This window comes from Garra rufa, chromosome 23 (assembly GCF_049309525.1).
Source record: "Garra rufa chromosome 23, GarRuf1.0, whole genome shotgun sequence".
Taxonomy (NCBI): domain Eukaryota; kingdom Metazoa; phylum Chordata; class Actinopteri; order Cypriniformes; family Cyprinidae; genus Garra; species Garra rufa.
This window is the reverse complement of record NC_133383.1, coordinates 30,992,592-31,005,817: the sequence shown is the minus strand read 5'-3', so window position 1 is coordinate 31,005,817 and position 13,226 is coordinate 30,992,592. Positions and strand designations below refer to the sequence as shown.

Sequence of the window (13,226 nt, the reverse complement as noted above, 5' to 3'; positions counted from 1 at the left end):
GTCTCTGACCCTCCTTGTGACAGTAGGTACCTAATTTTTTGAGTAAAGAGGGATTTTTTATGAATAATTTTCACAATATGAGAAAAAAAATAATGAAAATTTGCACAGTTTTTCTCACTGGTGTGCTTTAATGTTTAATCGGGAAGTTTGCTTTTTAAATGTTTTTATTTTGTACAAAACTGCACAAAGTCACACTTAATAAAAAACACTTTTTTTACATTAAAAAAAATGAGATGCCTACTTTTGAACAAATGAGGCTTATGATTAATCAGATGCAAATAGAAACACAAAACCAGTCCTAATGAAAGAAAACAAGTTGACAACAAGATCGAATCCAATATTTGGTGATAATATACCATAATGAGAGATGTATAAGCAGTTGTTTGAAGTCAGTTTCGTGTGACTGGAATCCGGACACAACCAAAGGGTTAAATGTGTCTATTTTCTAAGAACTTATCTAAACATTGTCTTTTTCAGGTTATTAGCTGTCCTCTAAGCTTTCACAGACGGTTGAACAGATATGGTGGACAGGGTGCAGGTTCTGCCGTACTTCTTCGGCAACATCACGCGAGAGGACGCAGAGGAGTACCTGAGGCAAGGAGGAGCAGGAGATGGCCTGTACCTGCTGCGCCAAAGCCGCAGTTTCCTCGGCGGATATGCCCTGTCTGTGGCCTACGGCCGCCAGTTCTACCACTACACCATCGAGAGGGATATGAACGACACCTACGCCATCGCCGGTGGCAAATCTCACCGAACCCCCATAGATGTGATCGACTACCACTCGCAGGAGTCCGACGGGCTCATCTGCCTGCTGAAGAGGCCCTTCAACCGGCCGCGAGGCACAGAGCCTAAAGTCGGGCCGTTTGAAGACCTGAAGGAGCAGCTCATCAGGCAGTATGTCAAACAAACTTGGAATTTACAGGTTGGTGGCAGTTTAACACTTTATTTCTATAGTCCACTATAGACTAAAAGTGACTTTGTGAGTACATGACAACTCTAACCATAAACGTCTACTAATACTCTGATTATTGATCATTGACATGCACTGGCAAACAATGTTTTCATGTAACTAGTAAATTAACGTATCCCATTTTCATTTAGACTCTAAAAAATAAAGGTGCTTTAAAAGGTTCTTCACAACGATGCCATAGAAGAACCATTTTTGGTTCCAAAAAGAACCTCTCAGTCAAAGGTTCTTTAAAGAACCATCTCTTTCTTACCTTTTTTTTAAACTTAAGAACCTTCTTTCAACACAAGTAACCTTTTGTGAAACTTAAAGGTTCTTCAGATGTTAAAGATTCTTTATGGAACCATTTAGACAAAAAAAGGTTCTTCTATGGCTTCTTCTATCATGAAGCACCTTTATTTTGTACAAGAAAGAGTGTACATGAAAATGTTTCCTTTATGTATTTAATTCCATTTTATTAACCAATGGCTTTGCTGCTGACCTTTGTTGATCCAATTCAACCATACTAATAAGCAAAACGTATTTTAACATTTGTGCTTCATTTTTCTCATTGCTGAAGAGGGTTGAACTCCTTTTCCTACAATTCTACTGTACAAATGTACAAATGTGAATTTACTTTTTCTTTTAGCCTTAGGCTCTTACTTACTTAACTTTTTATATTAAGGCGAGACCAAGTGAATAGGGTAAAAAAAAAAACAACTAATAGTTATCAGCTTAGTTACCCAGTTGATTGATTACGTTGATAATTGCAAACATTTTTTGTATTACAATTTTTCTCAAATGTTAGATCTAAATATGCAAAAGATGCATTATTTAATGTAAAATGCGCTAATTTGCATACATTTCCAGTTTCAAAATTCTTGTTTCATTTTTTGACATTTTAGAGTCAAATATTTTTACAAACAGAATTGTGGGTATCTCATTTTGTCACTCCATAATTCAGAATAAACTTAGAACAGACAGATTTTTTTTTTCTTTGAGAAAACAGCATTTAAAAATATGTATTGTAATTGAAATCTATTGACAAAAATAGATAAAATGCTATAAAAGAAACACTTAACAGTGTCTTTTGGATGTTTTTTTCCAATAGTCTGAAAAAACACTTCATGAAAAACCAAAAAGGCCAAAATCTCAAACTTGATAGGTGCATGAAAAAACAGCGTTTTTGCCTGCAGTGTCTCCCCTTAAAAAAAAAAACCTACCCAGATTTAAAAAGTAATGCAAAAGTAATGTAATGTAAGTAATGTTTCCATAAAAAGTATCTAACATAATTAGTTACTTTTTTAGGGAGTGACGCAATATTGTAATGCATTACTCTTAAAAGTAAATTTCCCCAACACTTCTGTCTAAAGTAGATTATTTCTCAGAAGTTGCTCTTTCATAACTCTGTATTTTTAAAACACATCCATGACGATTCATAATGTAACTACTGTATTTCTTGGACAGCTTTTATAAATTTGCCTAATCTCTTTTGTACTTTTTAATACAGTACAATCTGCTTGTGCTCCGCTGACATTTAGGAGTACTTTATTTCTAAATACCTTTTGTATAACTTATTGGGAAACTGAGATTTATACATAATCTGAAATCTGAATATAAGCTTTCAGTTAATGTATGGTTTAGTCAAAATACAGATATTTGAAAATATTAGGAAAATCACTTTTACAGTTGTCCAAATGAAGATCTTAGCAATGCATATTACTAATGCATATTACTAATCAAAAATTAAGTTTTGATATATTAGAGGTAATTTTGACCCAGACAATATATTTTTGGCTATTGCTACACATATACCCATGCCCAGAGAGACAGTTGCTTGAATAGAGTATTGAGCTTATGTATTTACTATTTATGTACTGTTTATTTGTGTTCTTGTGCATGAAACAACTTTCTATTTTGGCAGACCTTTCAAATCCTTACTTTTCCGGCTACTTCCCTCCAATCACCTTGCTTATTTTGGTGCACTGTAAAAAAACAGACTATTTAAAAACAAAGGTTATTGGAGTATATTTTACAAGAAAATACTATGACAGTCTGAGAATTTCCTGAAATTTTTCAAAACCAAATTTTTCAGTTTACATAATACACTGCAAAAAATGCCGTTCTTACTTAGACTTTTTGTCTTGTTTCCAGCCAAAATATCAAAAACATTCTTAAATCACGAAGAATTTCTAGACGAGAAAAAGTAATTGTCTTGTTTTCAGAAAAAAACAAGACAAAATTAAGTGAGTTTTTGCTTAGAACAAACAATCAATAATCCTGCCAATGGGGTCAGAATTTTTTTTTTTTTATTTCAAACACAAAACAAGATTCTTTTGCTTACCCCATTGGCAGATTATTTTGCTTCTTTCAAGCAAAAACGCACTTAATTTGGACTTGTTTTTACTGAAAACAAGACAATAATTTTTACTTGTCTAGAGAATTTTTAGATATTTAGGCTGAAAACAAGACAAAAAATCTAAATAAGAAAAGCATTTTTTTGCAGTGTACCCATTTTGACATCCATTTTCATCAAGTTCATTATCAATAGACTGCAAAAAATGATTTTCTTAGACTTTTTGTCTTGTTTCCAGCCAAAATAATAAAAAAAAAAAAAATTAAATCAAGAAGGATTTTCTTGGCGAGAAAAAAAATTGGTTTTAAGAAAAATAAATCAAAATTATGTGAGTTTTTGCTTAGAACAAGCAAAATAATCTGCCAATGGGGTAAGAAAAATAATCTTATATTAAACAGAAAACAAGATTATTTTTCTTACCCCATTGGCAGATTATTTTGCTTGCTTCAAGCAAAAATGCACTTAATTTTGACTTGTTTTTTCTGAAAGAATTTTTAGATATTTTGTCTGGAAACAAGACAAAAAAAAAAAATCAAAGTGAGAAAAGCATTTTTTGCAGTGTTCAAGTTCCTAATCAATAAAGTCCCATCTTACATTTTCTTGTTGAAAACACCATTTTAGTCGGAAATATGTGAGATTACGAGAATAAAATAAGATGTGAATATTGCATGTTTCACTTCTCAAACAACCTTCACACATTTTGTTTTAGTTGGAGTCAGCTTTTGAACATTTGCAGCAATTATGAATACATTTATGCCACCCCTGTTCTACATAAAAAAAACATTGTATGTCATTTTTTGGTATTCTAAGGTAATTAGTTGTTTTTGTCGTGTGGCAGGGTTCGGCTCTGGAGCAGGCTATCATCAGCCAGAGGCCTCAGCTGGAGAAACTCATTGCAACAACAGCTCATGAAAAGATGCCGTGGTTCCATGGCAAGATCGAACGTGAGGACTCAGAGCTGCGGCTGCTCAGGAGCTCACACGTCAACGGCAAATTCCTGTGAGTCTCATGCACTTTATGCAAGTTCAAGAAAAATGAGAAATGATCTTGAGCTTCTTATTACATTTTCTGCTTCACCCAGAAAACATACTGTATTAGCTACATTATAAAATCTAGATTTGCACTACCATTCAAAATGTTAGAGTCAGTAAGATTTTTATTTATTCAAAAATGTTTAAAGAAATCACACTTTTATTCAAAAGGAGGCATTGAGTTGAACTGACAGTAAACACTTACATTGTTACAAAAATATTTCAAATAAATGCTGTTCTTTTGAAATTTTAAAATCAAAGAATCTTCAGTATCTGAGTTTCCAAAAAACATGAAGCAGCACAGCTGTTTCCGAGAAGCGTGTCTTGAGCAGCAAATCAGCATATTAGAATGATTTCTGAAGATCATGTGACACTGAAAACTGGAGCAATGATGCTGAAAATCCAGCTTTGCGTGACAGAAATAAATGACATGTAACAATATATTTACATACGAAACATTTATTTGAAATGCTAATAATATTTCACAATATTACTGTTTTTACAGTATTTTTGAACAAATAAACCAGCCTTGATGGGCACAAGAGACTTCTTAAACCAAGTTCATAAAAATATGTAATTGTTTATATTGTATCAGTATTTAATTTATTTTTCTAAGGACACCAAAGTAAAGCACTGTTTTTATCTTGCATATAACATACTCATGTGCATGTAATCATTAAGATTTGATCTAATCTATAATATATATATATATATATATAGAGAGAGAGAGAGAGAGAGAGAGAGAGAGAGAGAGAGAGAGAGAGACAGAGAGAGAGAGAGAGAGACTGCAAAAATGCTTTTCTAACTTAGATTTAAAGAAGGATTTTCCAGACGAGAAAAATTGTTGTTTTCAGAAAAAGTCAAAATTAAGTGTTTTTGCTTGAAACAACAAAAAATACTCGTTTTCTGTTTGAAATATTTTTTTGGGCTTACCCCATTGGCAGATTATTTTGCTTGTTCTAAGCAAAAACTCACTTAATTTTGATAATTTTTACCCATCTAGAAAATCCGTCTTGATTTAAGAACTTTTAGATATTTTGGCTGGAAACGAGACAAAAAAAAAAAAAAAAATCTAAATAAGAAAAGCACTTATATAGATACCTTCAACATTTCTCACATTATCACAGTTTATTTGCTATAGTTTAGAAAAAGGTAATAAAATATGATAAGAACTCAAGCGTTAAACAGTCAGAATAAATACATATTAATAATGTCAGATAACTTTGATAGAAAGGTATGTAACAAAACATGGTCAGGTCAAAGTATCAAATCTAATTTTTGGTCCCAAATCTTTTTTAATTTTACTGGTAGTCCGCCTGTACACTGCAAAAATGCTTTTCTTACTTCGATTTGTTGTCTTGTTTCCAGCCAAAATATCTCAAAATTCTTAAATCAGGCAGGATTTTCTAGACGAGTAAAAATTAGTCTTGTTTTGCTTAGAACAAGCTAAATAATCTGCCAATGGAATTCAAACAGAAAACAAGATTATTTTTCTTACCCCGTTGGCAGATTATTTTGGTTGCTTCAAGCAAAAGCGCACTTAATTTTGACTTGTTTTTTTCTGAAAACAAGACAATAATTTGTACTGGATATTTTGGCTGGAAACAAGACAAAAAAATAATTTTTTGCAGTGCATGTAGATATATTTTTGGTATATTGTGTCACAGTTTACTTATCCTCCCTTGCATAAATGAACTATAGTGCCCTGTAACCACTAGTAAAAAAAAATCAAAAATGATATTTGGAATCATTTTTGGTTTGACTGTATATAGATTTTGAGCTCATCACTAATCTTAAAATTTAATCCCAAAACTAAACAAAAACGACATAAGATACAGATTAAATTCAACAGTAGATTTGAGTAAGTGCGCTGGATGCGCATAAGACAGGGCTTTGGACTGTAGCGCCACTGCTCTGAAGTGAAAGAAGCGAGGCAGAGAGGCAGCGTGTGGTTTCCGCTGTGACACTGTTTGAGAGGACTTCCTGAAGTGACCAAAGACGCTGTGTGGAGGCGGAAAACAAGAGCAGGGCTGGGTGGGGGTAGTGTGTGTGTGTCAGTACTGTGTGCGCTTGCTTTAAATAGATCACTTGCCTCCATCTTAAAACACGAGTATGCGATGTAGTGTGCAAAACGATGGAAAAAGAAGAAAGTTTGTTTATAAGACAAACATGGCTTTATCATCATGAGGATCATGTCATTAGGATTTGAACTGCCTAGCTTTTACTATATATCTACATAATATTAATATATCTACTTTTTATATTTTTAATATTAAAACATTAGTTTTCTACACTGACTACATCCACTGTCTACTGAATCTCACTACTGAATATCGGTTTAAAAAGCATCAGTTTTTCTCCTCCAGCTCCATCTAGTGCTCAGCTAGCAAAAGGCTGTTTATTTTTGTGGATTATTTTCTATCCTCTGCTTAACATTTACTGTATCTTTCTCTCTACTCTTGACAGAATTAGACAAAGGGAAAACAATGGCAGAAATGTATCCTTTGCACTGTGTCTCCTGCATAACAACCAAGTCATGCATTATCGCATTGATAAGGACAAGGCTGGCAAACTCTCCATTCCTGATGGGAAGAAGTTCGACACACTTTGGCAGGTAAATAAACCTAAGTGAAACCTATCAAACTTGGTCTTCAGAGCAGACTACAAAGTCTACACTGCAAAAATGCTTTTCTTACTAAGAGTTTTGGTCTTGTTTCCAGCCAAAATATCCAAAAAATCAAGAAGGATTTTCTAGGTGAGTAAAAATTCTTGTCTTCAGAAAAAAAAGTCAAAATTAAGTGTGTTTTTTTGCTTAAAATAGCAAAATAATCTGCCAATGGAGAAAGAAAAATAATCTTGTTATCTATTTGAAATAAGTTTTTTTTTTCTTACCCCATTGGCAGATTATTTTGCTTGTTCTGAGCAAAAAAAAATCACTTAATTTTAACTTGTTTTTTTAGAGAATAAGACAAAAAACTTTACTTGTCTGGAAAATCCTTCTTGATTTAAAAATTGAAAGATATTTTGACTGGAAACAAGACAATAAAATCTAAGTAAGAAAAGCATTTTTGCAGTGTGTACATTCAGTAGCCTACTTGCACACTGCAAAAAAAGGTTTATCTTAGTATTTTTGTCTTGTTTTGTAGTCAAAATATCTAAAAATTCTTAAATTAAGATGCATTTAATAAATAAGCAAAATGACATGAACTATTTATGACATGAGATATTTACTGTACAATAAAATATTTATAATAAAACAAAAATTCTTATCCCATTGGCAGATTATTTAGATTGTTCTGAGCAAAAAAATCCCTTAATATTGATTTTTTTTTTTTTTTTTCCAGAAAACAAGACAATTTTCACTTGTCTGGAAAATCCTTCTTGATTTAAAAATTGTAAGATATTTTGACTGGAAACGAGAAATTTTTTTTTTTAGTTTTAGTATTTTTTGCAGCACAGTAGCCTACTTGCACACTGCAAAAAAAAAGGCTTATCTTACTTAGTATTTTTGTCTTCTTTCTAGTCAAAATATCTAATAATTCTTAAATTAAGATGCATTTAGTAAATGAGAGAAATGACATTCGCTATTTAGTCTTGTTTGTAGGGGGGAAAACTCAATTATGTGCAGTTTGCTTAAAATAACATCTCGGTTACGTATTGTAACCCTCGTTCCCTGAAGGAGGGAACGGAGACGTCTCGTCGAGGCCGACGAATTGGGATCTCGGCTAGAGAGACCAATATACTTCGTGTGTATAGTAACGAGCCAATGAACACTGGCATGCATGATTACAGCCAGCTGCAGCTGATCACAGCGTGAGCATATAATGCGCAGCAGGTGCAATGCATAGACAAGCTTTCGCTGAGGAGCCGGGACGGGCCCAGGCTTACAGCGGTGGTACAGGAGCCACGGCGATGGGACGAGACGTCTCCGTTCCCTCCTTCAGGGAACGAGGGTTACAATACGTAACCAAGACGTTCCCTATCAGTCGGTCTCTTCGACGTCTCATCGAGACCGACGAATTGGGATCCCTAAAAAGTGCCGCGGCTGCTGCCCTTTACTGGCTTCGGCCAGGGCTCGCATCAAGGAGAACCAGTCTCCGTATAACATGGCACCACCCATTTCAGAGGTTGGAGCACTGGACATATGCAGAGCTCACGTCCTTCCAACAGGAGGTTCGGAGCAATACACATATAACTCAATTCAGGAAAGATGGAAGATTGGAAGTGGTTGAACCCTCATATACTGGTAGAAGGTCTACCGGGGAAACACACAGCCTCTAGGGCGCATTGTGGAAAATCGTAAGAGATGCAATTCAGTCTCTACGTGGAGCCTAGCCCTCTATCAGTTCTGAATGATTCATCGAGTAAGGGCCTGACGCCTGTCGTTCCGCTATGTCGGCTGTCAAGCTCAGTAGAGGAACTACGCAGTACTACTCTTTGGTTACTCTGGAGCAGTATAGCAAGCCGACCCGAGGCCTCTCTGTGCCTCTACCTGTTTGAGGTGAGAACACAGGAGGAAACTGTCTCTACACGAAGGCTATAGAACCTAGTGAATGTGTAAGGGGTCGCCCAGCCCGTCGTTCTACAAATGTCATCTAGCGAGGCGCCACGAGCCAACGCCCAGGAGGATGCAACACTCCTAGTTGAGTGTGCTCTCAGCCTGAGGGGGCAGGGCACACCCTGAACCTGATAGGCCAGGGTAATGGCATCCACTATCCAGTGGGCCGTCCTCTGCTTGGAGACGGCATTCCCCTTCTGCCTGCCTCCATGACACACAAAGAGCTGGTCTGAGGTCCTGAAGCTTTGTGTCCGGTCAACGTAGCATCTTAGTGCTCGGACGGGACAGAGCAAAGCTAGGGCTTGCAGGCTCACCACTTGGTCCCTGAAGGGAGTAGTGGGAACCTTGGGCACATAACCGGGCCGGGGCCTCAGTGTTACCTGGGAATCCGCCGGGCAAAACTCTAGGCACGAATCGTCGACCGAAAATGCGTGCAGGTCTCCTACCCTCTTGATGGAAGCCAATGCAAGCAGGAGCAGAGTTTTCATTGAAAGAAACTTCAGCTCGACTGACTGCAAAGGCTCAAAGGGAGCCTGCTGTAGCACTGTGAGCACTAGAGTCAGGTCCCAAGAGGGCACAGAGGGGGGCCTAGTAGGATTTAACCTTCTGGTGCCCCTAAGAAAGCTGGTGACCAGGTCGTGCTTCCCTACCGACCTTCCTTCTATGAGGTCGTGGTTAGCAGAAATAGCAGCCACATAGACTTTAAGGGTTGAGGGGGACAGCCTACGCTCCAACCCTTGCTGCAAAAAGGAAAGCACGGCTCTGATCGAGCATCTTCGGGGGTCCTCTCTTTGAGAGGAACACCAATCAACGAACAGGTTCCATTTTAGGGCGTAGGCATGCCTCGTAGACTGCGCTCGCGCCGAAGTAATAGTGTCAACTACCCCATGGGGTAGGTCACTTAGAACCTCCGCGTCCCGTCCAGGAACCAGACATGTAATTTCCAGAGGTCTGGACGCGGGTCCCATAGGGTGCCCCGTCTCAGAGTCAGAAGATCCTTCCTCAGAGGAATTTGCTAGGGAGGGGCTGTCGTGAGGAGCATAAGTTCGGGGAACCAGGTCCGAGTGGGCCAGTATGGGGCTGCCAGAAGGACCTGCTCCTCGTCCTCCCTGATCTTGCACAGTATCTGTGCGAGAAGGCTCACTGGGGGGAATGCATATTTGCGAAGGCAGAAGGTGGGTGGTGCAGACCAGCAGTGTGCTTCCACTCGACACGGAAGACCACCGCTGAAGCGCCATGCCACCAACACAAAAAGAAAAAGAGACGTTGTTTTTTTTTTTGAAAAATAGCTTCGATGACTCGTCAGTAGACTGGTCCAGCTCCGAAGCGAAAGCTTGTCTATGCATGGCACCTGCTGCGCATTATATGCTCACGCTGTGATCAGCTGCAGCTGGCTGCAATCATGCATGCCAATGTTCATTGAGCCGTTAGTATACACATGAAGTAGATTGGTCTCTCTAGGTGAGATCCCAATTCGTCGGTCTCGACGAGATGTCAAAGAGACCGACTGATAGGGAAGTAAAATTATCTGCCAGTGGGGTAAGTAAAATACTTTTGTTTTAAGAGTTGTTTTAAGATCATTTTACTCGCTTCCAGAGAGAAAAAACTAAATTAAGTGCATTTAGCATTAAAAAAGATTAAATCTCTTATGTCATTTTGCTGATCTATAATGCATCCTAATTTAAGACTTGTCTGATATTTTGACTAGAAACAAGATAAAAAAAAATACTAAGTAGGATAAGCCTTTTTTTTGCAGTGTGTCTAAAGTGCTTGATTTTTTAAAATGTTTTTATTGTGCACTCTTCTGCTCACCAAGGCTTCATTTGTGACCCTGCACTCGTGGGTTATTTTTTTGAAATTGAGATTTATACATCATCTGAAATCTGAATATAAGCTTTCAATTGATGTATAGTTTGGCCGAGATACAACTATTTGGAAAATCGCCTTTAAAGTTGTACAAATGAAGATCTTAGCAATAAATTTAGAGATTTTTTGCATTAAAATATATATATAATTTTGACTCGAATGCATTTTGTCTATTGCTACAAATAATGCAAAAAATGCTTTTCTTACTTTGATTTTTTTGTTTTGTTGCCAGCCAAAATATCTAAAAATTCTTAAATCAATAAGGATTTTCTAGACAAATAAAAATTGTCTTGTTTTCAGAAAAAACAAGTCAAAATGAAGTGCATTTTTGCTTGAAATGAGCAAAAAAAAAAAATCTTGGTTTCTGTTTGAACCAAGATTATTTTTCTTTCCCCATTGGCAGATTATTTTGCTTGTCCGAAGCAAAAACGCACTTAATTTTGACTTGTTTTTTCTGAAAACAAAAGATAATTTTTACTTTTCTAGAACATCCTTCTTGATTTAATAATTTTGAGATATTTTAGCTGGAAACATGACAAAAATCTAAGTAATAAACAGCCTTTACATTTATGCATGGTTATAGGATAGGACAATATGTGACCCTGGACCACAAAACCAGTCATAAGGTTAAATTGTATAAAACGGAGATGTATATATCATATGAAAGCTCAATAAATAAGCTTTCTATTGATGTATGGTTTGTTAGGATAAGACAATATTTGGCCGAGATACAACTATGGTGTACGGAGGGTGCAAAAAAATCTAAATACTGAGAAAATCACCTTTAAATTTCTCCAAATTAAGTTCTTAACAATGCATATTACTAATCAAAAATTAAATTTTGATGTATTTATAGTAGGAATTTTACAAGAAATCCTCATGGAACATGATCTTTACTTAATTTCCTAATGATTTTTGGCATAAAAGAAAAATCGATGATTCTGACCCATACTATGTATTTTTGGCTATTGCTACAAATATACCCCAGCGACTTAAGACTGGTTTTGTGGTCCAGGGTCACATATTTGGTTGAGCAATGCATATAACTAATCCACAAAATATTTTTAATATATTTACGGTAGGAACATGATCTTAATATCCTAATGATTTTTGGCATAAAAGAAAAATTGGTCATTTTGACCTATTCAATGAATTTTTTGGCTATTGCTACAAATATACCCATGCTACTTAAGACTAGTTTTGTTGCAAGTACTGTATACGTAGAAAATAATGACCTCAGATAATAAGCAAATGGTGATTTATAATTTTTCAGGTTTATTGTATTTGCTAAAATCCTAAAGAGAATCTTGTAGAGGTAGGCAGTTGTTTTGCTAAGGTGACCAACAAGACAAACGCCATGTTAGATTTAGATTTCCTGGTTGAGTGGCTGCACATGATGCACAACATCAAAGGTTTGACAAGGTAAATGCTACAGCTAGACATTAACTAGCCCTCAGAAACATCTTTTTTTACATTGTAAATAGAAGAGCACTGCGTGGTTCGAATGAGGTGAGTATGCATTGAAAGTTTACAATGAAGCAGAAATAGTTTGATATTGGTGATGCGTCACAAAACTACTTTGTAGCTTTTCAAAGGCGTGCTCATTTGGAGAACACAAAGATGTAATGCTTTAAATGATATAAACAGCCTTCTATGTACAGCTATATGTCCATAAAAGATATAAATTGTATGAATAATCTTTTCAGATGAAGCCTTATCAAAGAAACGTACAAATGGCGGAAATGGATGATAGTTTATCGACTGTTGGTGAAAAACAAAGTATTCTATGAAGCAGGTCGTAACCACAATACTCTGTGACACTGTGATGATGTCCAGCAAATATCTGGCTTTGATGTGCATTGTGTTGTGTATTATAGCTGGTAGAACATTATTCGTACAAGCCTGACGGCCTGCTGAGAGTGCTTACCGAGACCTGCCCGAGACCATCACCCAACTCAGACGTGAGTACAGTCACATCACTAACAAAAAACAGTGCAAATGTCTTCTGATATGAGCTTGCTTTAAAGAAAAGACTTTAAAGTGCACTGAAATCTCAGACCATATACAGTGCCTTGCAAAAGTATTCATACCCCTTCATTTTTTTTTTCATATTTAGTTTTGTGTTAAACTGCTTTAAATTACTTTTTTTTCCACATCAATCTACATCTCATACACCAAAATGACCAAGCACAAAACAGGTTTGTAACAACTTAGCAAATTTATTAGAAATAAAAAACTGAAAAGATCCCTTTGCATAAGTATTCATACCCTTTTCTGGGACACTCGAAATTTAGCTCAGGAGCATTCATATTGCTTCTAGATGTTCCTACACTTGGAGTGGAGTTAAACTGTGGCAAATTCATTTGAATGAGTCTGATTTAGAAAGGCAAACACCTCTCAGAAAAGGTCTAACGGCTGAAAATGCATATCAGAGCAAAAACCAAGTCCTGAGGTCAAGATAACTGCCTG

General features: G+C 36.3%; 1 protein-coding gene across 3 annotated transcripts in view; it reads left to right on the top strand.

The window, feature by feature from the left end:
* syk (spleen tyrosine kinase) overlaps positions 1-13,226 on the top strand; it is a 55,456-nt gene that overhangs the window by 25,744 nt on the left and 16,486 nt on the right. For all 3 annotated transcript variants that reach the window (XM_073829369.1, XM_073829370.1, XM_073829368.1), the window contains exons 2-5: positions 478-922; positions 4,141-4,301; positions 6,800-6,947; positions 12,635-12,718. In XM_073829369.1, the coding sequence (XP_073685470.1) occupies positions 521-922; positions 4,141-4,301; positions 6,800-6,947; positions 12,635-12,718 (795 nt within the window). In that variant the 5' untranslated portion in view covers positions 478-520. The remainder of the gene's footprint in view (positions 1-477; positions 923-4,140; positions 4,302-6,799; positions 6,948-12,634; positions 12,719-13,226) is intronic.